General features: G+C 48.5%; 1 protein-coding gene and 1 non-coding gene across 2 annotated transcripts in view; one reads left to right on the top strand and one right to left on the bottom strand.

Annotated features, from left to right (window-relative positions):
* Positions 1–17,313, top strand: part of LOC144509060 (cathepsin D-like) — a 31,770-nt gene extending 14,457 nt beyond the window's left edge. Inside the window, exons 5-9 of the mRNA XM_078237370.1 lie at positions 3,995–4,194; positions 6,003–6,125; positions 8,671–8,815; positions 11,648–11,746; positions 12,496–17,313. Of these exons, the coding sequence (XP_078093496.1) occupies positions 3,995–4,194; positions 6,003–6,125; positions 8,671–8,815; positions 11,648–11,746; positions 12,496–12,657 (729 nt within the window). The 3' untranslated portion in view covers positions 12,658–17,313. The remainder of the gene's footprint in view (positions 1–3,994; positions 4,195–6,002; positions 6,126–8,670; positions 8,816–11,647; positions 11,747–12,495) is intronic.
* Positions 4,936–5,008, bottom strand: trnaf-gaa (transfer RNA phenylalanine (anticodon GAA)). Its single transcript has one exon. It is a non-coding gene; the product is annotated as a tRNA-Phe (tRNA).
* Positions 17,314–21,295: the final 3,982 nt, after the last annotated feature.

Below are 21,295 nucleotides of genomic sequence, written 5' to 3'. Positions count from 1 at the left end.
GGGACCCAGGTTCAATTCCAGCCTTGGGTCACTGTCTGTGTGGAGTTTGCACATTCTCCCCGTGTCTGCGTGGGTTTCCTCTGGGTGCTCTGGTTTCCTTCCACAGTCCAAAAGATTGCGTGGGTTAGTAGATTGGCCATGCTAAATTGCCCCTTAGTGTCAGGGAGATATGTGGGGTTATGGGGACAGGACCTGGGTGGGATTGTTGTCGTTGCAGGCTCAATGGGCCAAATGGCCTCCTTCTGCACTAGGGATTCTATGATTGTTGATTGTTGGAAAACCCCATCTGGTTCACTAATGTCCTTTAGGGAAGGAAATCTGCTGTCCTAACCCGGTCTGGCCTCCATGTGACTCCAGAGCCACAGCCATGTGGTTGACTCTCAACTGCCCTCTGAAATGGCCTAGTAAGTCACTCAGTTGTATCAGCGGTTCAAGAAGGCAGCTCACTGCCACCTTCCCAAGGGTAACTAGGGATGGGCAATAAATGCTGGCCCAGCCAGCGACGCCTATGTCCCACGAATGAAAAAAAAGGTGGGATTCTGCTTGCATTGGACTCATCCCTACAGTGACAGACAAGTCCAGAACCCAACACTGAATTGGGTGTTCAGTGATGTGTAAATGGTTGCATTTTATTGTGACCGTTCCGAGTACGAACTCCCCCATCATCCCATTGCACGTTCCCTCCCTTTTGTGTGAAGAAATCCCTCCTCCATCTGCCCTCAAATCCTCCTTCACATCCCTGAGCCTCAGGCCTTGACAGAGAGAGAATCATAGTGATTGCTCTTGCATGATAAGAACATCAGAACTTGGACCAGGAGTAGGCCATTCAGCCCCTTGAGCCTGCTCCTACATTCAATATGATTATGGCTGACCTCATCTCGGCCTCAACTTCATTAGAAGAGGGGATCTCATAGAAACTTATAAAATTCTAACAGGATTAGACAGGTTGGATTCAGAAAGAATGTTCCCAGTGGTGGGGGAGTCCAGAATTAGGGGTCACAGTTTGAGGATAAGGGGTCAACATTTTACAACTGAGGTGAGGAGAAATTTCTTCACCCAGAGGGTGGTGAATGTGTGGAATTCACTCCCACAGAAAGTAGTTGGGGCCAAAACGTTGTGTGATTTCAAGAAGAAATTAGATATTGCTCTTGGGGCTAAAGGGATCAAAGGATATGGGGGAAGGGGGGAATCAGGATATTGAATTCGATGATCAGCCATGATCAAAATGAATGGCGGAGCAGGCAGGAAGGGCCGAATGGCCTCCTCCTGCTTCTAGTTTCCATGTTTCCCCTTCCTGCCCGCTCCCCATAACCCTTCTTCCCATTACTAATTAAAACCTTTCTGTCCTCTGTACATTTATTTAATGTTCCGGTGTCCACTGCATTCTGGGGTAGAGAATTCCCCAGATTCACCACCCTTTGAGTGAAGTAATTCCTCCTCATCTCTGTTTTAAATCTGCCTGCCGTTAGTCTAAAACTATGGCCTCTCGTTCTAGAATGTCCAACAAGGGGAAACATCCTCTCTACGTCCACCCTGTCAACCCCCCTCTCTCATCTTGTACACCTCAATTAGATCTCCTCATTCTTCTAAACTCCAGCGAGTCTGGGCCCAAACTCCTCAACCTCTCTTCATAAAACAAGTCCGTCATTCCTGGAATCAATCTAGTGAATCGTCTCGAATGCATTTACATCCTTCCTCAGGTAAGGGGACCAAAACTGTGCGCAATACTCCAGATATGGTCTCCCCAGTGCCCGATACAGTTGCAACAACATCTCCCTACTTTTACATTCTACCCCATTAGCAATGAATGCCACAATTCCATTTACCTTCCTTATTATCTGCTGTACCTGATACTAACTTTCTGTGATTCATAGAATCATTACAGGGCAGAAGGAGGCCATTTGGCCCATCGAGTCAGCACAGATCACAATCCCACCCAGGCCCTATCTCCGTAACCCCATTTATTTACCCTGCTAGCCCCCCTGACACGAAGGGACAATTTAGCATGGCCAATCCACCTAACCTGCACATCTTTGGAGATTAAGGGACAATTTAGCATGGCCAATCCACCTAACCTGCACATCTCTTGGTACTGAGGGGTAATTTAGCATGGCCAATCCACCTACCCTGCACATCTTTGGACATTAAGGGACAATTTAGCATGGCCAATCCACCTAACCAACACGTCTTTCAGACTGGGAGGAAACCAGGGCACCCGGAGGAAACCCACGCAGACACGGGGAGAACGTGCAGACTCCACACAGACGGTGAGCCAAGCCGGGAATTGAACTTGGGTCTCTGGTGTTGTGAGGCAGCTGTGCCAACCACTGTGTCACTGTGCCACACAAGGACACCCAGATCCCTCTGCATGAAGCATTTTGAAGTCTCTCTCCATTTTGATAATATGTTGACCTTTTATTCTTCCAACCAAGATGCAAGACCTCGCACTTATCCACGTTAAATTCCATCTGCCAATTTTGGCACACTCTCTACCTATTTATATCCATTTGTCATAGAGTCACAGCGGTTTACAGCATGGAAACAGGCCCTTCGGCCCAACTTGTCCATGCTGCCCTTTTTTTTTTAAAACCCCTAAGCTAGTCTCAATTGCCCATATCCCTCAGTTAGATGGGTACAATCTAAATGCTTTTTAATAGACAAAATTGTAGCTGCCTCTACTACTCCCTCTGGCAGCTTGTTCCAGACACTCACCACCCTCTGTGAAAAGATTGCCCCTCTGGACTCTTTTGTATCTCTCCCCTCTCACCTTAAACCTATGCCCTCTAGTTTTAGACTCCTCTATCTGTGGGAAAAGATATTGACTACCTAACTGATCTGTGCCCCTCATTATTTTATAGACCTCTATAAGATCACCCCTCAGCCTCCTACCCTCCAGAGAAAAAAGTCCCAGTCTATCCAGCCTCCTTATAACTCAAACATTTGTAAATTTCTTATTTCCTCATTGCAACTTGCTTTCCAAAATTTGGCTACAGTACCTTCTGTCCCTGTGTCCAAGTCAATAATATAGGCCGAGATTCTCCCCAAAAAATTCTAAGGCCCCAACATGCGGAAAATGGGAGTAAATCTCGCTGGAATTTCAGTGTGATTTCCAGAATGAATCTCCCACACTCTGTGCCCAAGCGGGATTCACTCTGGAAATCTCTGGGTGGGGCCTATTCCCACTGGAAAGGCCGGCAGCATAGTGCTGAGCGGGCCACTGCGCATGCGCCGATCTGTCAGCGCCGAAATCGGTATGTGCGCAGTAGCCCCGCACTGCCGGCCTTCCGATCACTGGCCAACCCCCAAGCCCTGCATCGCTGGCTTACCAACTCCCCAGCTGCCTGATCGCTGGTCTCCCGGGCCAGCCCTGATGTCATTTCTCCCCCACCCTCACCCGTAGCGGTGGGTGCCATGGTGACACGGTGGTTAGCACTGCTGCCTCACAGCGCCAGGGGCCTGGGTTCGATTCCTGGCTCGGGTCACTGTCTGTGTGGAGTTTGCACATTCTCCCCGTGTCTGCGTGGGTTTCCTCCGAGTGCCCCGGTTTCCTCCCACAGTCCAAAGACGTGCCGGTTAGGGTGCATTGGCCCGAACAGACGCCAGACTGTAGCGACTAGGGAAATTTTCACAGTAACTTCATTGCAGTGTTAATGTAAGCCTTACTTGTGACTAATAAATAAACTTTAACTTTAGCTGGGATCACCCACTCCCACTGCAGTTGAACGGAGATTTGGCTGAGCGCCAAACTCTGTCCTCGCTGGCAGCGGCCGTGGGGCGTGAACGGTCGGAGAATTCCGGCCATGGTGAGTGGAAGAATTCACCCGGGACCCGTGCTCCTGATTGCTATCTAGCACCTCCTGCTGGAGTGTGGGTGAACATCGCCTCTGAGCAGGTCCCAGTCATGGACTGCTTCCCCCTGCAACTTGTTATAATGAGACACTTTGGCCTGTCGGGGGGGCGCTGTAATCAAACTGATCTACTTTTGATTTTCTAGATTGGTGACATGGTAACTCCAAAGCAGGTTTTTGGTGAGGCTGTCCATCAGCCTGGAATTGTCTTCATCGCTGCAAAGTTTGATGGGATCCTTGGCATGGCCTATCCCTCGATCTCAGTTGACGGGGTTTTACCTGTCTTTGATAACATGATGGAACACAAAGAGCTGAAGAAAAGTATCTTCTCCTTCTACCTGAACCGGTAAGCTTTGCGAATCAGTTTAACACAGTCTCCTTGTAACCTGATCTTGACCTGATTTATCATTGTCACATGTATTGGGATACAGTGAAAAGTATTGTTTCTTACGCGCTATACAGACAAAAACATACTGTTCACAGAATCCCTGCAGTGCATAAGGAGCCCATAGAGGGGAGAAGGAAAGGACAGTTTAAGTTTATTTATTAATGTTACAAGTAAGGCTTGCATTAACATTGCAATGAGGTTACTGTGAAAATCCCCCAGTCGCCACACTCCGGTGCCTGTTTGGGTACACTGATTGATAAAGGCCAGCACACCATACGCCTTCTTAACCACCTCCTCCACCTGCGGGGCCGATTTTTAGAGTCCTATGGACCTGGACCCGGACCCCAAGGTCCTTCTGATCCTCTACAGTACTAAGGGTCTTTCCTTTTATATTGTACTCCTTCATCCCATTTGACCTGCCAAAATGGACCATATGGGTTGAAGTCCATCTGCCACTTGGGAGAATTTAGCATGGCCAATGCACCCTAACCAGCACATCTTTGGGACTCTGGGAGGAAACCGGAGCACCCAGAGGAAACCCACGCAGACACAGGGCGAATGTGCAGACTCCCCACACAGTGACCCAAGCCGGGAATCGAACCCAGGTCCCTGGCGCTGTGAAGCAGCAGTGCTAACCACCGTGCTGCCCAAATGCAGTGCCAGTTAGCAGGGAGCCAAGAAAGCCAGCAAGTGGGTTCATGCCGAAAGCCAGGATTGAACCAGGGACCTTTAGATCTTCAGTCTAACACTCTCCCAACTGAGCTATTTTGACTTGCAGAATGTAGTGTTATAGTCATAGCTAGGTTGGAGAGAAAGATCAATTTAATATAAGGTAGGCCCATTCAAATGTCTGATGACAGCAGGGAAGAAGCTGTTCTTGAGTCAGTTGGTACATGATCTCAGACTTTTGTATCTTTTTCCAGATGGAAGAAGGTGGAAGAGAATGTCCGGGGTGCGTGGGGTCCTTAATTATGTGGCTGCTTTTCCGAGGCAGCGGGAAGTGTAGGCAGAGTCAATGGACGGGAGGCTGGTTTGCGTGATGGATTGGGCTACATTCACAACCCTTTGTAGTTTCTTGTGGTCTTGGTCAGAGCAGGAGCCTTTCATCTTTCTTCCTTCTCGTTCCCTCTCCCCATCTCCTTCCTCCCTTCTGGGTGTGAGACGGTGGCACAGTGGTTAGCACTGCAGCCTCACAGCTCCCTGGGACCCGGGTTTGATTCTGACCTCGGGTGACTGTCTGTGCAGAGTTTGCACGTTCTCGCCGTGTCTGCATGGGTTTCCTCCGGGTACTCCGGTTTCCTCCCACAGTGCAAAAATATGCGGGTTAGGTTGATTGGCCATGATAAATTGCCCCTTTGTGTCAGGGGGATTTAGCTTGTGGGGTTACGGGGATAGGGAGATTGTGGTTGGTGCAGACTTGATGGGCCAAATGGCATTCTTCTGCACTGTAGGGGTTCCTCTTTGTCTCCCTCTTTTGCCTTCCACTCTCAATTTTTCTTCTCTCTCTCCTCTTCATTTCTCTCTCCCTCACCTCTTTCTCTCTCCCTCTTTCTTCCCTGTCTTTTTCCAATTCTCCCTCTTTGTTTTGTTCTCTTTTGTCTCTTCCCCCTCTTTCTCTAATCTCTCTCTCTCTCCTTCTTCCTCTCAAGAAATGTCTATGTGTAACCTCTGAGTCCTGTGAGGCCTGAGGTTCTCTATCTGTGTCCTAGTGAAGCGATTGGTGTCTAAAGTGTTTTATTTTGTTCTTTCTATTTATTTTGTTGCAGGAATGTGAGCACTCAGCCTGGGGGAGAGCTGCTGCTGGGAGGGGTCGATCCCAAATATTACACTGGGGACTTCCACTATGTGAATGTCACTCGCCAGGCCTATTGGCAAATCCAGGCTGATGAGTAAGTTCAGGCCACTTTCCTCTCTTCTCTTGCTCGTTTCTTTAGTAAGTAGTTTTTTTCTACCATGCCTCTTCCACAGGTCTTGTCAACACCTTCTGCCGCCCTAATGGACATCCATCCGTGCTGCTTGAGCTCAGTAGTGAAGGCCTGGCTGTTTGACTGTGGAAGCTTCACACTGAACCCAATGTTGATCTCACCTAGAAACATAGAAACTAAAAGCAGGAGGAGGCCATTCGGCCCTTTGAGTCTGCTCCACCATTCATTATGATCATTGCTGATCATCAAATTCAATATCCTGATTTCCCCCCCTCCCCCCATATCCCTTGATCCCTTTAGCCCCAAGAGCGAAATCTAATTTCTTCTTGAAATCACACAACGTTTTGGCCTCGGCTACTTTCTGTGGGAGTGAATTCCACACATTCACCACCCTCTGGGTGAAGATATTTCTCCTCACCTCAGTCCTAAAGGATTTACCCCTTATCCTCAAATTATGACCCCTAGTTCTGGACTCCCCCCCCCCCCCCCCCCCCCCCCCCCACCATCGGGAACATTCTTTCTGAATCTACCCTGTCTAATCCTGCTAGAATTTTATAAGTTTCTCTGAGATCCCCTCTCACTCTTCTAAACCCCGGGGGAAAATATTCCTAACCGACTTAGTCTCTCCTCATATGACAGACCTGCCATCCCAGGAATCAGCCTGGTAAACCTTTGCTGCACTCCCTCTATAGCAAGGACATCCTTCCTCAGATAAGGACACCAAAACTGCGCACAATACTCCAGGTGTGGCCTCACCAACGCCTTGTACAATTGCAGCAAAACATCCCTATCCCTATACTCAAAGGACATACACGTACATGTGGTCTCTCGCTCTACCCAGGACGGGTTCACGGAATACCCACTGGCCCCCTTTCCAATGCCCCAGTCCCTGACGAACAAGGGGATTCTCCCTCCACCTTCTCACCAGAATAAAGACCGACGTTTGGGAATGGGAATCTTACAACCATGGAATGGTAGAACACAGAAGGGGACCATGTAACCTGTTGACCCTGTGCTTACCCCACTTTTGAAAGAGCTTTCCACTTTTCCTTGCCCTGCAGTCACAGAGTCATAGAGTCCCTACAGTACGGAAGAAAGCCATTCGGCCCATCAAGCCTGCACCGACAACAATCCCATCTAGGCCCTATCCCAGTAACCTCATGCATTTACCCTGCTAATCCCCCTGACACTAAGAGGCAATTTAACATGGCCAATCCACCTAACCCACACATCTTGGGTGGCATGGTGGCACAGTGGGTTAGCACTGCTGCCTCACAATGCCAAGAACCCGGGTTCGATTCCTGGCTTGGGTCACTGTCCATGTGGAGTCTGCACGTTCTCCCCGTGTCTGCGTGGGTTTCCTCCAGGTCGTAGGGCCAATATCTTGCGGAACGGGATCACTTTGTACTGAGCTTGCAACCATCCTGAAATGGTGCTTTGTTTTGTTAACCCCCTTTACTCCCCTGTGCTGTCTGCAGGGGCAAAGCAAGGGTGTGAGGGTGGCACAGTTAGACCAGAGGCTGAATCCCTGCCCCAAGCCCAGGGCTGCACAGGAATGTCGTGCCCCCCCCCCAGGTGTCTGTGCTCTCTCCCACAACACTGGCTCTCTGACAGAAGCTCTGGGCCCTGGTGAGAGGCAGGGCTTTCAGGATTGGTGCCAGGAGCTCCCACCGCCGTGAACCCAGGACACTTCTCGGGTTTAAGAATCACAGTTTGGAAACCAATGTTTTACACCAGAGTTTGAGTGATATTGTGAAAGGGTTTGATGTCTCTGACCCTGTTATGTTTCTTTTCCTTTCCCCCTCTTTCTCTATTTTCCTCTTTCTCTTTTTCCATTTCTTTTTCTCACTCTCTTTCTCTGTCTCTTTCTGTCTCTCTTTCTTTCTCTTTCTCTCTCTTTCTTTCTCTCTCTCTCTTTCTGTCTCTTTCTGTCCTTTTCTCTTTTTCTCCCTCTTTCCTTTCCTGCTCACTCTCTTTCTTTCTCTTTCTCTCTCCCTCTCTCTGTATCTTTTTCTCTCTTTTTCTTTTTCTCACTCTCTCTATTTCTCTCTCGCTCTGTCTTTCTCTTTCGCCCTCTTTCTTTCTCTCTCTATCTCTTTCTGTCTTTCCCTCTTTTTTTCTCTTTTTCTCTTTTTCAATTCTCCTTTATTTTTCTCTCTTCCTCTCTCTCTCTCCCTCTCTCTTTCTGCCTTTCTCTTTCTCTCCATCTTTCTCTCTCTTTCTCTCTCTTTCTCTCTCTTTCTCTCTCTTTCTCTCTCTTTCTCTCTCTTCTCTCTCTTTCTCTCTCTTTCTCTCTCTTTCTCTCTCTTTCTCTCTCTTTCTCTCTCTGTCCCTTTCTCTCTCTCTGTCTTTCTCTTTCTCTTGCTTTCTCTTTTTCTTTCTTCCTCTCTCTTTCTCTGTCTCTTTCTCTCTCTCTTACTCTTTTTCTCCTTCTTTCTCTCTCTTTCACTTGCTATTTTTTTCTCTTTCTATCTCTTTCTCTCTCCCTATCTCTCTCTCTCTGCTGTAGGGTCTCTGTAGGAAGTCAGCTGACCCTGTGTAAAGGTGGTTGCCAGGCGATAGTGGACACAGGCACGTCACTGATTGTTGGGCCGGTGGAGGAGATCCGAGCTCTCCAGAAAGCTATTGGAGCGTTGCCCCTCATTCATGGCGAGGTAAGAATGTTTTAAAAATTCTCTCTTTCATGATCATCTGCAATCTGCATTTATATAGCACCTTTAATGAGGTAAAATGTCCCAAGGTGCCTCAGATGTAGAATCTTGCCTTGTTGTGCAGGATAGTGGTGGGGAGAGAGTTTGTGAAGGCTCCCAGTGCTGAATTGCTAAATGATTGGATAAATGCATATACTTAGATGGCACTTTCCAAACCCATGACCACTACCATCTAGAAGGACAAGGGCAGCAGATACATGGGAACACCACCACCTGGAAGTTCCCCTCCAAGTCACTCACCATCCTGACTTGGAAATATATTGGCTGTTCCTTCACAGTCGCTGGGTCAAAATCCTGGAATTCCCTCCCTAACAGCAGAGGGTGTACCTACACCACACAGACTTCAGTGCTTCAAGATCACCTCTCATTCTTCTAAACTCCAATGGGTATATAGGCCCAATCTGTTCAACCATTTTTTTCATAGGATAAGCCCCTTCCTTCATTCATGAAGTCCATTTGAGCTGTATCCAAAACAATTGTATCCTTTTTTTCACATAAGGAGACCAAAACTGTACACTGTACTCCAGAAGTAGAGTAAATCTGCTGTCCACCCCAGGTGTGGACCTGTGTGGCTCCAGTCCCACACTCTTAACTCTCATGGAGTCATGGGTGGGCGATCTTATCAAAAAAATTCTGAAGTGCCGAATGAGCGTGAAAACGGGAGAGTTTCCGACCTGTTTATTCAGTGAGAAAAAAAAATCAAATCTTATGATATTTAGGAAAACAAAATGAGGCAATGTGCAATTCTTGCCAGTAGGGGGAGTGGATGGAGTCTATTCACGCCAGGAAGCCGGCTGCTGACTACTAGAGGGTGCTATTGTGCATGCGCCCTTATCTCCCAGAGCACTATGTCAAGAGTACACAGTGCACTGAGAGATTGTTACACTCTTCCCCTGCCCCCCCCCCCCCCCCCCCCCCCCCCGGGACATCACCCCCACCCACCCCTCCCCAATTACTGCCCTGATCGCAGCACTCTCGATCACGCCCCCCCCTGACGATCACGCGAGCCTGGTTTTTCGCCTCTCCACCGATCTTACTGGCTTGCCACACCGATCGACGGGCGTGACCAGCTGGTAAGATCACCATCCATAGAGTTTTACACAAGGAGGTCCTTTGGCCCATTGTACCTTCTGAGTGAGTCTGGTGAGTCACTTGGTTGTATCAGATCTGTAAGGGAGGGGTGTTAAAGAGGAAGGTTCACCCACCTTCTCTGGGGGTAGGGCGATGGGGGTTGGAAAAAGATGCAATTATTGTCTGCGCTGCCCTTGACATCCACATACCATCAGAAAGAGGAAATATCTCTGGCTATTTGATATATCTCTTGCCTGAGTAATTTCAAGTCCCGCTCCAGCTATCCAAGCACGTAGTCTGGGCTGAAAATCCCAGTGAAGTACTAAGGGAGTGCTGCACTGTTGGGGGTGCAGACTTTTATTTATTTTATTTATTAGTGTCACAAGTAGGCTTACATTAACACTGCAGTGGAGTTACTGTGAAAATCTCCGAGTTGTCACACTCCAGCACCTGTTCGGGTACACTGAGGGAGAATTTAGCATGGCCAATGCACCCTAACCAGCATGTCATTGGGGCTGTGGGAAGAAACTGGAGCACACGATGAAACCCACGCAGACACAGGGAAAACATGCAGACTCCGCACAGATAGTGACCCAAGCCGGGAATCGAACCCAGGTCCCTGACGTTGAGGCAGCAGTGCCAACCACTGTGCCACCCACTGTTCTCCCCCAGTGTCAGGGCCAATATTAATCCCACAGTTAAAACCTAAACACATTATCTGGTCCTTTACCACTGTTGTTTGCTGGGATCTTGCTGTGTACAAATTGGTTGCCAACATTACAACCAGTGACTACACTTCGAAAATATTTAACAAAAGAACAAAGAACCGTACACCACAGGAACAGGCCCTTCGGCCCAAAAAGCCTGTGCCAACACATGACACCTTTCTAAACTAAAGACCCTTTGCCTCTATGCGGTCCGTATCCCTCTATTCGCTGCCAATTCATACATCTGTCAAGATGCCTCTTAAACGTTGCTATTGTATCTGCTTCTACCACCCCCTCTGGCAGCTCATTCCAGGCATTTACTGCCCTCTGTGTAAAAAAACTTGCCTCCCACATCTCCGTTAAACTTTCCCCCTTTTGCTTTAAACACACACCCCTGAGTAATTGATATATTTTTTTTATTCATTCGTGGAACATGGACGTTACCGGTTGGGGAATAGCTGCCCTTGTGTATATTGTGGGGAATAGCTGCCCATTGTGTATATTGTGGGGAATAGCTGCCCCTGTGTATATTGTGGGGAATAGCTGCCCATTGTGTATATTGTGGGGAATAGCTGCCCATTGTGTATATTGTGGGGAATAGCTGCCCATTGTGTATATTGTGGGGAATAGCTGCCCATTGTGTATATTGTGGGGAATAGCTGCCCATTGTGTATATTGTGGGGAATAGCTGCCCATTGTGTATATTGTGGGGAATAGCTGCCCATTGTGTATATTGTGGGGAATAGCTGCCCATTGTGTATATTGTGGGGAATAGCTGCCCCTTGTGTATATTGCGGGGAATAGCTGCCCCTGTGTGTAAAGGTCTCCGATTATACATTCTATCCATGCCTCTTCTAATTTGGTAAAATTCTATCAGGTCACCCCTCATTGGCTTGCGGATCTCTCTCTCTCTTCCAGCTGCTACAGATGTCAGTCTGACAGGTTTGTGTGTTTACTCGGGTTAATCTGACCGCTTTTCGTTCTCCTCTCTCCTCAGTACTGGATCGACTGTAAAAAGATTCCGACACTTCCCGTTATCAGCTTCAAGCTTGGGGGCAAGGAGTTCTCCCTGACAGGGGAGCAGTACGTGATGCAGGTAAAGCGGCCTGGCGATTTGAATATCCGAGGCTTTGCGCTTTGATTTTAGTTCCTTTTTTTGTGAATTATGCTGATTTAAGGCAAGCAGTGATCACTCTGAAAATTGGCAACTGTTCCATTCTTGGCGACAGGCGATCCCAGACCAGTTTATCAAGAAAGAATAACTGTCTAACTAACAAATTCGTTCTTGACGTATGGGCCCACTTGATATGTGGCAGCCATTTTGTTCAAACCTGACCCTACAAGGCAGCAACAGAACGCACAGTTGGTTGGTGGTGGTGTCACAGTTTGAGTGGCACAGTGGTTAGCACTGCTGCCTCACAGCGCCAGGGACCCGGGTTTCGATTCCCCTGGTCGCCACACACTCCGGCGCCTGCTCGGGTACACCGAGGCAGAATTTAGCACGGTCAATCCACCCTACCCAGCACGTCTTTCGGACTGTGGGAGGAAACCGGAGCACCCGGAGGAAACCCACGCAGACACAGGGAGAGGGTGCAGACTCCACACAGGCAGTGACCCAAGGCTGGGAATCGAACCTGGGTCCCTGGCGCTGAGGCAGCAGTGCTAAGCGTTGTGCCGCCATGTTGCCCCAAAGCACGAGATTGGACAATCGCGTCCATAGTTTTGGATTGAAGTGTTTGTCTGTCATTTGTGCACGTGAGGTGGGGTGGATCCGTGGTTATTATTTATTGACCTTAATCTTTTCCCTGCTATTTTTCTTTTCTTCACCCCCTCCCCCTCCTACAGGTCACCTCGTTCGGCAGAACCATGTGCCTCAGTGGCTTCCTGGGCATGGACATCCCTCCACCAGCTGGACCTCTCTGGATTTTGGGCGATGTTTTTATCGGCCCCTATTACACCGTTTTCGACCGTGCCAGCAACCAAGTGGGCTTCGCTAACGCTGTGTAGCGATTTCCCCGGGGAAAAGGAACACCCCCTGCCCTCCCCCCCCCCCCCCCCCCCTGCTGTATCTCACCCTCCAAAGCCTGAAACCATCTCCCTTTCTCACTCTCTTTATTTAAACATGCAGGGGTCTAATTGGGAAAGCTATAGAAGGAAGTGAATGAAGCTCGCTTGTTACTGATCCTAATTATATATCACCCTGCAACACCTTTGACCTTGCCGAAAAAACACCACCTTGGTATGTTTGCGGGGAACCCCCCCCCCTACCCTCCGAGCAAAGCAGGGATCTAGCCCCCTTTGGCCGATTTCCAAGCAGTAGCCTGGGTTTCTGTGCCGAAACCTCTCTGGGGGAAAAACCGGCTATCCCTTGAACCTAATATCCCTTCCTGATCCCCACGCCCTTTATTACGGAAAGGGCAAATGATTCCCTGTAAACTGTAGCTTTATTTTTATAGAATCATAGAACCCTACAGTGCAGGAGGAGGCCATTCGGCCCATTGAGTCTGCACCGACCACAATCCCACCCAGACCCAACTCGCAACCCCATGCATTTACCCTAGCTCGCCCCCCCCTGACACTGAAGGGCAATTTAGCCTGGCCGATCCACCTACCCCACTCATCTTTGCAGTGTGGGAGGAAACTGGAGCACCTGGAGGAAAACCCATGTAGACATGGGGAGAATGTGCAAACTCCACGTAGACAGTGACCCGAGGCCAGGAATCGAACCCGGGTCCCTGGTGCTGTGAGGCAGCAGCCCTAACCACTGTTTATCATGGAGTTCCCTCCCACTCTTTTTCCCCCCCCCCCCATTACCCCACTGCTCCCCAAAGTCTTCCGGGATCCACCCCACCCCCCCCTGTCCTCCCATTCCCCTCCCCAACCCCAGTCCGTTTGGGATAAGAAACCGGGCTCCATTTTGGATCTTTCGACTTGCACTGATGCCACCCAGAGTTGGCCTTTGCCCAGTGAAGTCTGCAGCCCTGGTCACACTACCCCATTTGCCCTTCCCCCTTTCCCACTTGTTCACGGTTGCGGGTTCATCGCCTCTGGCAAGTTGTCGCTGGAAATGTTTTATCGTTGTGGCTACTCTCAACCGTTCCCTTGCTTCTCACTGTACCCCACCCCTCCCCCTAGCTCAGGGAGTGGGGGATGCAGTGGTCATTTTATTCTGACACTATTCTGTTGTCCGGGGCCAGACGGCACTTGCCCTGAGTGCTTGGCCCTGTAGCGTAAAAGGGACACCTTGGAGATCGGGTTCCTGCCAGAGTTTGATAAAGCAAAGGGGTATTGTCCCTTTAATTCCAAGCTGCCGTTTAATGGGTTAAAGTTAAAAGTTCAATGGATTTGAGTTAAATCCTCTCCAGACACTGTCATGTACCCCAATCCACTTGACATGATGGATCCTCTTCTGCTCCATTCAACCCTCTGTCTTCCAAAGCAAGACCTCATCGGATTTAATTCTGAGATTGGTTGCTTGGTTAGACCAGAACTTGGATATTGGGGCAGGGATTTTCTGGTCACACTCACCCAAGGACTGGAAGTTTGCACCCAGGGTCAACAGACCTTTTAATGGTCTGTTAAATTGTCCTTCTCGTCTGCTACGATTCTCAGGATGGACAGAACCAGAGTTTTTGGACCATTATCAGAGAGCCATGTTACCAAAGTTTTCCATCTTACACTCATCAGGACAAACGCAACAATACCAAATTGCAAAAACAACAGTTTATACTACAAGTGAATAGGTTGCTGGTTGGTTGACCATATCGACTTGCCAACCAATCAGAATGACAACCCTTTGTCCTGCAGTATAAATTGTTCTCATCGTTTGAAATTTGGTATTCTTGGGTTTGTCCTGATGAGTGCAAGATGAAAAGCTTCGACAGCGTGGCTCTCTTTCCAGTGATACTCAATTCCTAGTTCCTCCTACAGAGTGGCTCAAATTATGAATACTTGCTCCCCCACCACCTGTTTGTCTTACCCTGCCTTGTCAGTCAGAAGTTCATAGTTCACAATATTAAATAGAAAAACGTGTGGTAATAAACTCACTATGCAAATAAAAATGACCAGGTTTCTCAAGTGAAAGTACTTCACCACAAAGTCCAAGGCAAACAAAGCAGTTCGAACAATGAGACCATCTTCTGTCTCCTAAGCCGTTGGGCTTGTGGGGCCTCCTGGTTGCCCATGCTTCCTTATCCCTTGACAGAAGGTGACGAAGGAAGAGCAGAGATGTCCTCCCCCCCCCCATCCCCAACATGGAGCAACCAAGTACTAGCCGGCAGACTGTGCCTCCCATTGCCTATGTGAGATTGGGGCAACCAAGACTCCCCACATTCAGTGAGATGTATCAGAGAGGCTTATCAAAGAACAAAGAAAATTACAGCACAGGAACAGGCCCTTTGGCCCTCCAAGCCTGCACTGACCATGCTGCCCGACTTAGCTAAAACCCCCTACGCTTCCGGGGACCATATCCCTCTATTCCCATCTCATTCATATACTTGTCAAGACACCCCTAAAAAGTCACTACCGTATCCGCTTCCACTACCTGGCAGCGAGTTCCAGGCACCCACCACCCTCTGTGTAAAATATCTGCCTCGTACATCTCTTTTAAAACTTGCCCCTCGCACCTTAAACCTGTGCCCCCTTAGTAATTGACTCTTCCACCCTGGGGAAAAAGCTAACCCTTCTTATCCTAACCCTTCTTCCCCACCAGCGAGCAGTAGTCCGAGGATGGGAACAGGAGCAATTCTGTCCGACTACATGACGTTCAAAAATTCCGGGATGCCCAGAATTTTATCCATGTTACTTCATGTAACGTCGGGACCCTTCTGCCGAGTTCTCCCTCTGCTTTCGAGCTTTCAGCTTGTCCCTGGGAGACGCAATGTCTAACGGAGCGGCTTCTGGATTGTGGAGTAACAAAGGTGTCTCATGGTGAAAGGTCAGCGGGCAGGAGGCAGAATTAACCTCACGGGTGGGGGGGGGGTCAAACTCAAATGCAGCAATACTCCATCAGTGCCACTAGAGGTCACTTTTACAGCAACTCCACTGAACCTCAGGGCCTGGTTTTAACTCTGTAACTCCCGCCAATTTAAGATGGCTGTCAGCAGTGCACACACTCGGCGCACGCGCAGAGTCCCATCGCATCATTTGCAGGAGAGACAAACCCACCCTCATCAACGGCAGTCTTCAGAACCTTTAATATTGCATCTTATTTCATTACCCATGTAACCGCAAAATTGATTTATTTCGATGTTTCATCTTATAATAAATTTCTGAAAAGACACCAACGTGATATCTCATTTTCAGAGAATTATAGAATCCCTATGGTGCTGAAGAAGGCCATTTGGCCCATCAAGCCTGCACTGACTCACTCTGACAGAGTGTCTTACCCAGGCCCTTTCCCCACCCTAACCCTGTAACCCCACACATTTCCCATGACTAATCCATCTAACCTACACATCCTGGGATGCTAAGGAGTAATTTACCATGGCTAATCCATCTAACCTACGCATCTTGGGGTGCTAAGGGGTAATTTAGCATGGACAATCCATCTAACCTACACATCTAACCTACGCAGTCTAAAGATGTGTGGGTTAGGTGCATTGGCCATGCTAAATTGCCCCTTAGTGTCCCAGGATGTGTAGGTTAGAGGGATTAGCAGGGTAAATATGTGGGGTTATGAGGATAAGGCCTAAGTGGGATTGTTTTCAGTGCAAATCTGATGGGTCGAATGGCCTCCTTCTGCACTGTAGGGATTCTATGGTTTCTGTAGGGATTCTATCTTGGGACACTAAATGGCAATTTAGCATGGCTAAGCTACCTAACCTAAACTTCCTTGGACACTAAGGGGCAATTTAACATGGCCAATCCATCTAATCTACACCTTTGGACTGTGGGAGGAAACCAGAGCTTAATTGGGAGTTGGGGCAAGGATGGGTGGGTAGAGTGGGCCCTGTTTGCCACTAGCCCTTTGCAGCCCTGTCTATGACCTTTCGGGGTGAGCAGTGGGTGGAGGGAATGGTTAACTTGCTGGGTGCCCAGCGCTGAAATATTTTTAATTCCAGGGCCTATCAACGCCCTGCTGCACATTGTCCCCGAGAGTGATGGCGAACTCAGCCTGATTTTAACCCATCGAATACCCACCCAGTCACAGTTAAAATTGGGCCCTAGAATCCAGAGCACTGAAGCGGGCCATTCAGCTCAAGTGGTCCATGATGGCCCTTATGCTCCATGTGAGTCTCCTCCTCCCTCCACAACATCATCCAACCCCATCAGCAGATCCTTCTATTCCTTTATCCCTCATGTAGTTATCTAGTTTTTGCGTAAATGCCTCTAGTCGGTTCACCTCAAATACTCCTTGCGGTAGCGAGATTCAACTTCCGAGTAAAAGCTTTTCCCCTGAGTTCCCCAATGGATCTGTCAACGACTATCTTCTATTTATGGTCCTTAATTTTGCCCTTGACTGCAAGTGGAAACAGGTTTCTCTATGTTAACTCTTATCAAGCCCTTTCATAACTTTGAAGACTTCTATTGGGTCCCTGAATAACATGAAAGTTAAAGAACAAAGAACCTCATGATCACACGGTTCTGACTGAACTAATATTTTTTCTGTTATTGGCTTGTATTTTAATGATTAATAAAATGATTGGTGTTTGGATTGGTGAATCTCTGGAATGTTTGGAGTTTTGTTGCTGAGTGTTGCACGTGGTACACAGGAAGGTATGTGATGGGCAGGTGTTTTAGGCCGGTGTCACTTCCCCAGGACAGAATGAGCCTCTGGAATGTTCCGTGGGATGGCGTGGTGGGTGCCAGCTCTCTTGACTTCCAGAGGGAGCTGGACCAGTTCCTGATTGGGCTAGGGACTGGACCATAGCAGGGCAAACAGAGGGTTCAGAGGTTGGAAACTGTAGCGTAGCAGGAATGTCGTTGGCCTAGGAATCCAGGCTAATGTTCTGGGGACATTGGTTCAAATCCCACCACAGCACTGGTGGAATTTAGATTCAAATAATAAATCTGGGGTGGGGGAATTCTCCCGTCCCGCCTGCTGCGGGAATCGGAGTGGGGGGGACCATGCAAAGGTCCAATGACTTCGGACAGGATTTTCTGATTTTGGGGCGAGCGCCAATGGAAAATCCTGCCCATAGAATATAAATCTGGTGGCACGGTGGCACAGTGGTTAGCACTGCTGCCTCATGCCATCAGGGACCAGAGTTCGATTCCGGCCTCGGGTCACTGTGTGGAGTCTGCACATTCTACCCCCCTGTCTGCGTGGGTTTCCTCCGGGTGCTCCGGTTTCCTCCTACGCTCTAAAGATGTGCAGGCTAGATGGATTGGCCATGCTAAATTGCCCCTTAGTGTCTCACTAGGTTAGTGGGGGGTTAGCGGGTAAATATGTGGGGTTACTGGGACAGGCTTGGGGTGGGCTTGGGTAAGGTGCTCTGTGGGAGAGTCGGTGCAGACTTGATGGGCTGAATGTCCTTCTGCACAGTAGGGGTTCTATGATCAAGCTAGTCTCTATAATGGAAGGAAACCCACGCAGACACGGGGAGAACGTGCAGACTCCACACAGACAGTGATCCGAAGGCGGGAATCGAACCCTGATGCTGTGAGGTTCTCCAGAGGAAACAGTTTCACTGCACTGGCCTTTTCAAATCCTTTAATCACCTCGATTCCATCACCCCCTTCATTTTCTATTCTTGAGTAAATACATGGTTCGCCGACGTGAAGGACCTGTTTGTGTTTAAAGTCCCAAAGCAACGAACCTCCAACAAGCATTGCGTTCCAGCATCCGGATTTGTTGGAAGTTTGGTTAACACTGCAGCTGATCTGGAGAGAGAGAAACTGTTATGAAACGCTGCCAGTTCTGATGAGAAGGAATCGATGCGCCTGTCAACATCAGCAGTCGAGGAGCGTAGGGGACTGGGGTGGGCTGGGAAATCTCCCATCGATGCCAAATCTTGATGCAGAGCTGTCAGTTGTTGACCTGACCTCTTGTTCCGAATGACAGGCTCCCTGTCCTCACTTAGACCATCACCAGCTTTTCCTTCATTGTGTCATAAACGCAAACAAATGTTATTCAGAAGGTTGTGGGTTCCCACTCCCACTCTGGGGATTTGAACACCACTTCTAAGCTGGCACTTACAGCACAGCCCTGAAGGAGTGCTGCAGTGTCAGAGCTGTTGCCTTGTTGATGACACTTCAATCTTCTCACATGGAAGTCAGAATCCCTATAGCTGCTCTTCTGAAGGATGTTAGGGGGACTTCTCCCCAGTACCTGGGCGGGGGGGGGGGGGGAATGGATTTAGGCCTCAAATCATTAAAGAAAATCCACAAGATCTGGTCAGTATGAAATAGTTGTGTCTGGAATCTTGCTGTGCACGAATTAGCTGCCACATTTCATAGAATCATAGGTGCCCTACAGTGCAGAAGGAGGCCATTCAGCCCATCAAGTCTGCACCGATCGCAATCCCACCCAGGCTCTATCCCCATGTATTTACCCAAGCTGGTCCCCCTGACACTAAGGGGCAATTTAGCATAGCCAATGCAACTAACCAGCATATCTTTGGACTGTGGGAGGAAACCGGAGCACCCGGAGGAAACCCACGCAGACAGGGAGAACGTGCAAACTCCACACAGACAGTGACCCGAGGCCGGGAATCGAACCCGGGTCCCTGGCGCTGTGAGGCAGCAGTGCTAGCCACCGTGCCACACCCAACTTTACTGCAGTGACTAAAGTTCAAAGGTATTTGATTGGCTGTACAGTTCTTTGAGATGCCCTGCTATTGTAAGCAGTTGCATACTGGCAATATTCAGATAGACCCAGGACTGCAGACTATCTTTTAAATCTTTCTATCAATTAAGGGGCCGTGCATTCTGCAAATAAATGTTGTCATTATTTGTATGCTGGGATGATTGCAATTCTGCAACTCTTATTATTTTATACTTTTTAAAATTGCTCACAAGTGTCATAAATTCCAATCACTTGTTCCGTCTGAATTGTCAAAACAATTCAACACTTACTCTGTGATAATTTCACAATAATACAATTATCCATCTGTCTGTCTACCTGTCTGTCCGTCCTCCATCTATCTACCTGTCTGTCTGTCTGAGTGTCTGTCTGTCTGTATATCTATCTATCTATCTGTCTGTCTGTCTGTGTCTGTTTATGTATCTATCTATCCGTATGTCTGTGTCTGTTTATGTATCTGTCTATCTATCTTTCTATCTTCCGTCTGTCTGTGTCTGTTTATGTATCTGTCTGTCTGTCTATCTATCTATATCTATCCGTCTGTCTGTGTCTGTTTATCTATCTATCTATCTATCCGTCTGTTTATGTATCTATCTATCTATCCGTATGTCTGTGTCTGTTTATGTATCTGTCTATCTATCTTTCTATCCGTCTGTCTGTGTCTGTTTATGTATCTATCTGTCTGTCTGTCTGTCTGTCTGTCTGTCTGTCTATCTGTCCTTCCATCCTCCATCCATCCATCTATCAGTCTGTCTATCTGTCCTTCCATCCTCCATCCATCCATCTATCAGTCTGTCTATCTGTCCTTCCATCCTCCATCCATCCAGCTATCAGTCTGTCTATCTGTCCTTCCATCCTCCATCCATCCATCTATCAGTCTGTCTATCTGTCCTTCCATCCTCCATCCATCCATCTATCAGTCTGTCTATCTGTCCTTCCATCCTCCATCCATCCATCTATCAATCTGTTTGTGTCCGTCCGTCCGTCCGTCCGTCCGTCCGTCCGTCTGTCTGTCTGTCTGTCTGTCTGTCTGTCTATCTATCCCATTTGGTTCTCTTGCATTCAGTTTGAGCTCTCACTGGTTATGTCCAGTTAGCCATTCCCAGTCTAGTCAGTTATCATTTACTTGTCTTTTATCTGTGATGACAGTTCCTCGGGTTGTGAAATGATGAGTGTTCCTCAGGAGCAGCTGTTCAGTAATCATTGCCTGTTGGGGAGTTGGTCTGGGGGCTTCGTCACTGGGTTGTCTGTGACTCAGTGGGTGGCACTCTCACTTTGGACTTAACTGGTCACGCCCCACTTGAGGGCTTGAGGGGCAAAATCTAAAGTGACTCCCCCAGTCCAGGACTGAGTGGGAAACTGCGCTGCTGGAGGTGTCACATTGGCACTGAGATGTTAAACTGTGGCCCCGTCTGTTCTCCCAGGTGGAATAAAAGATCCTGTGGCCACTATCTAGAAAGAAGAGTAGGGGGGTTAGCACAGTGTCTTGGCCAACACCACTGACCTGGTCTGTGTCACACTGTGGGAGCTTGTTATCTGTGAATTAGGAAGGGGTGGGGGAATTTTGAAACACGGATGAGGATTTGAAAATAGAAGTGTTTCTTAACTGGGCACCAATGTGGGTCAGTAAGCACAGGGTGATGGGTGAATGGGAATTGACACAAGTTAGAAAATGGGCAATAGTTTTTTGGATGGAGCTCAAGTGTACAGGGGATTCCTAAACGCTGACAAACTCACTGGCCCAGATTGGCACCCAATGACTGTATTTTAGAATTCTCACCCTTGTGTTCAAAGCCCCCCCCTCAAGGTTCCACTGCACCCCCTCCCTCCGCACCCTCCCCCACCGCCCCACCACTCCCCACCCCTTCCTATTCACTTAGCCTTGTCCAGCCCTGCAAA

The sequence above is a fragment of the Mustelus asterias genome, chromosome 21 (genome assembly GCF_964213995.1).
Source record: "Mustelus asterias chromosome 21, sMusAst1.hap1.1, whole genome shotgun sequence".
Taxonomy (NCBI): domain Eukaryota; kingdom Metazoa; phylum Chordata; class Chondrichthyes; order Carcharhiniformes; family Triakidae; genus Mustelus; species Mustelus asterias.
This window is presented reverse-complemented; position numbering and strand designations above follow the sequence as displayed.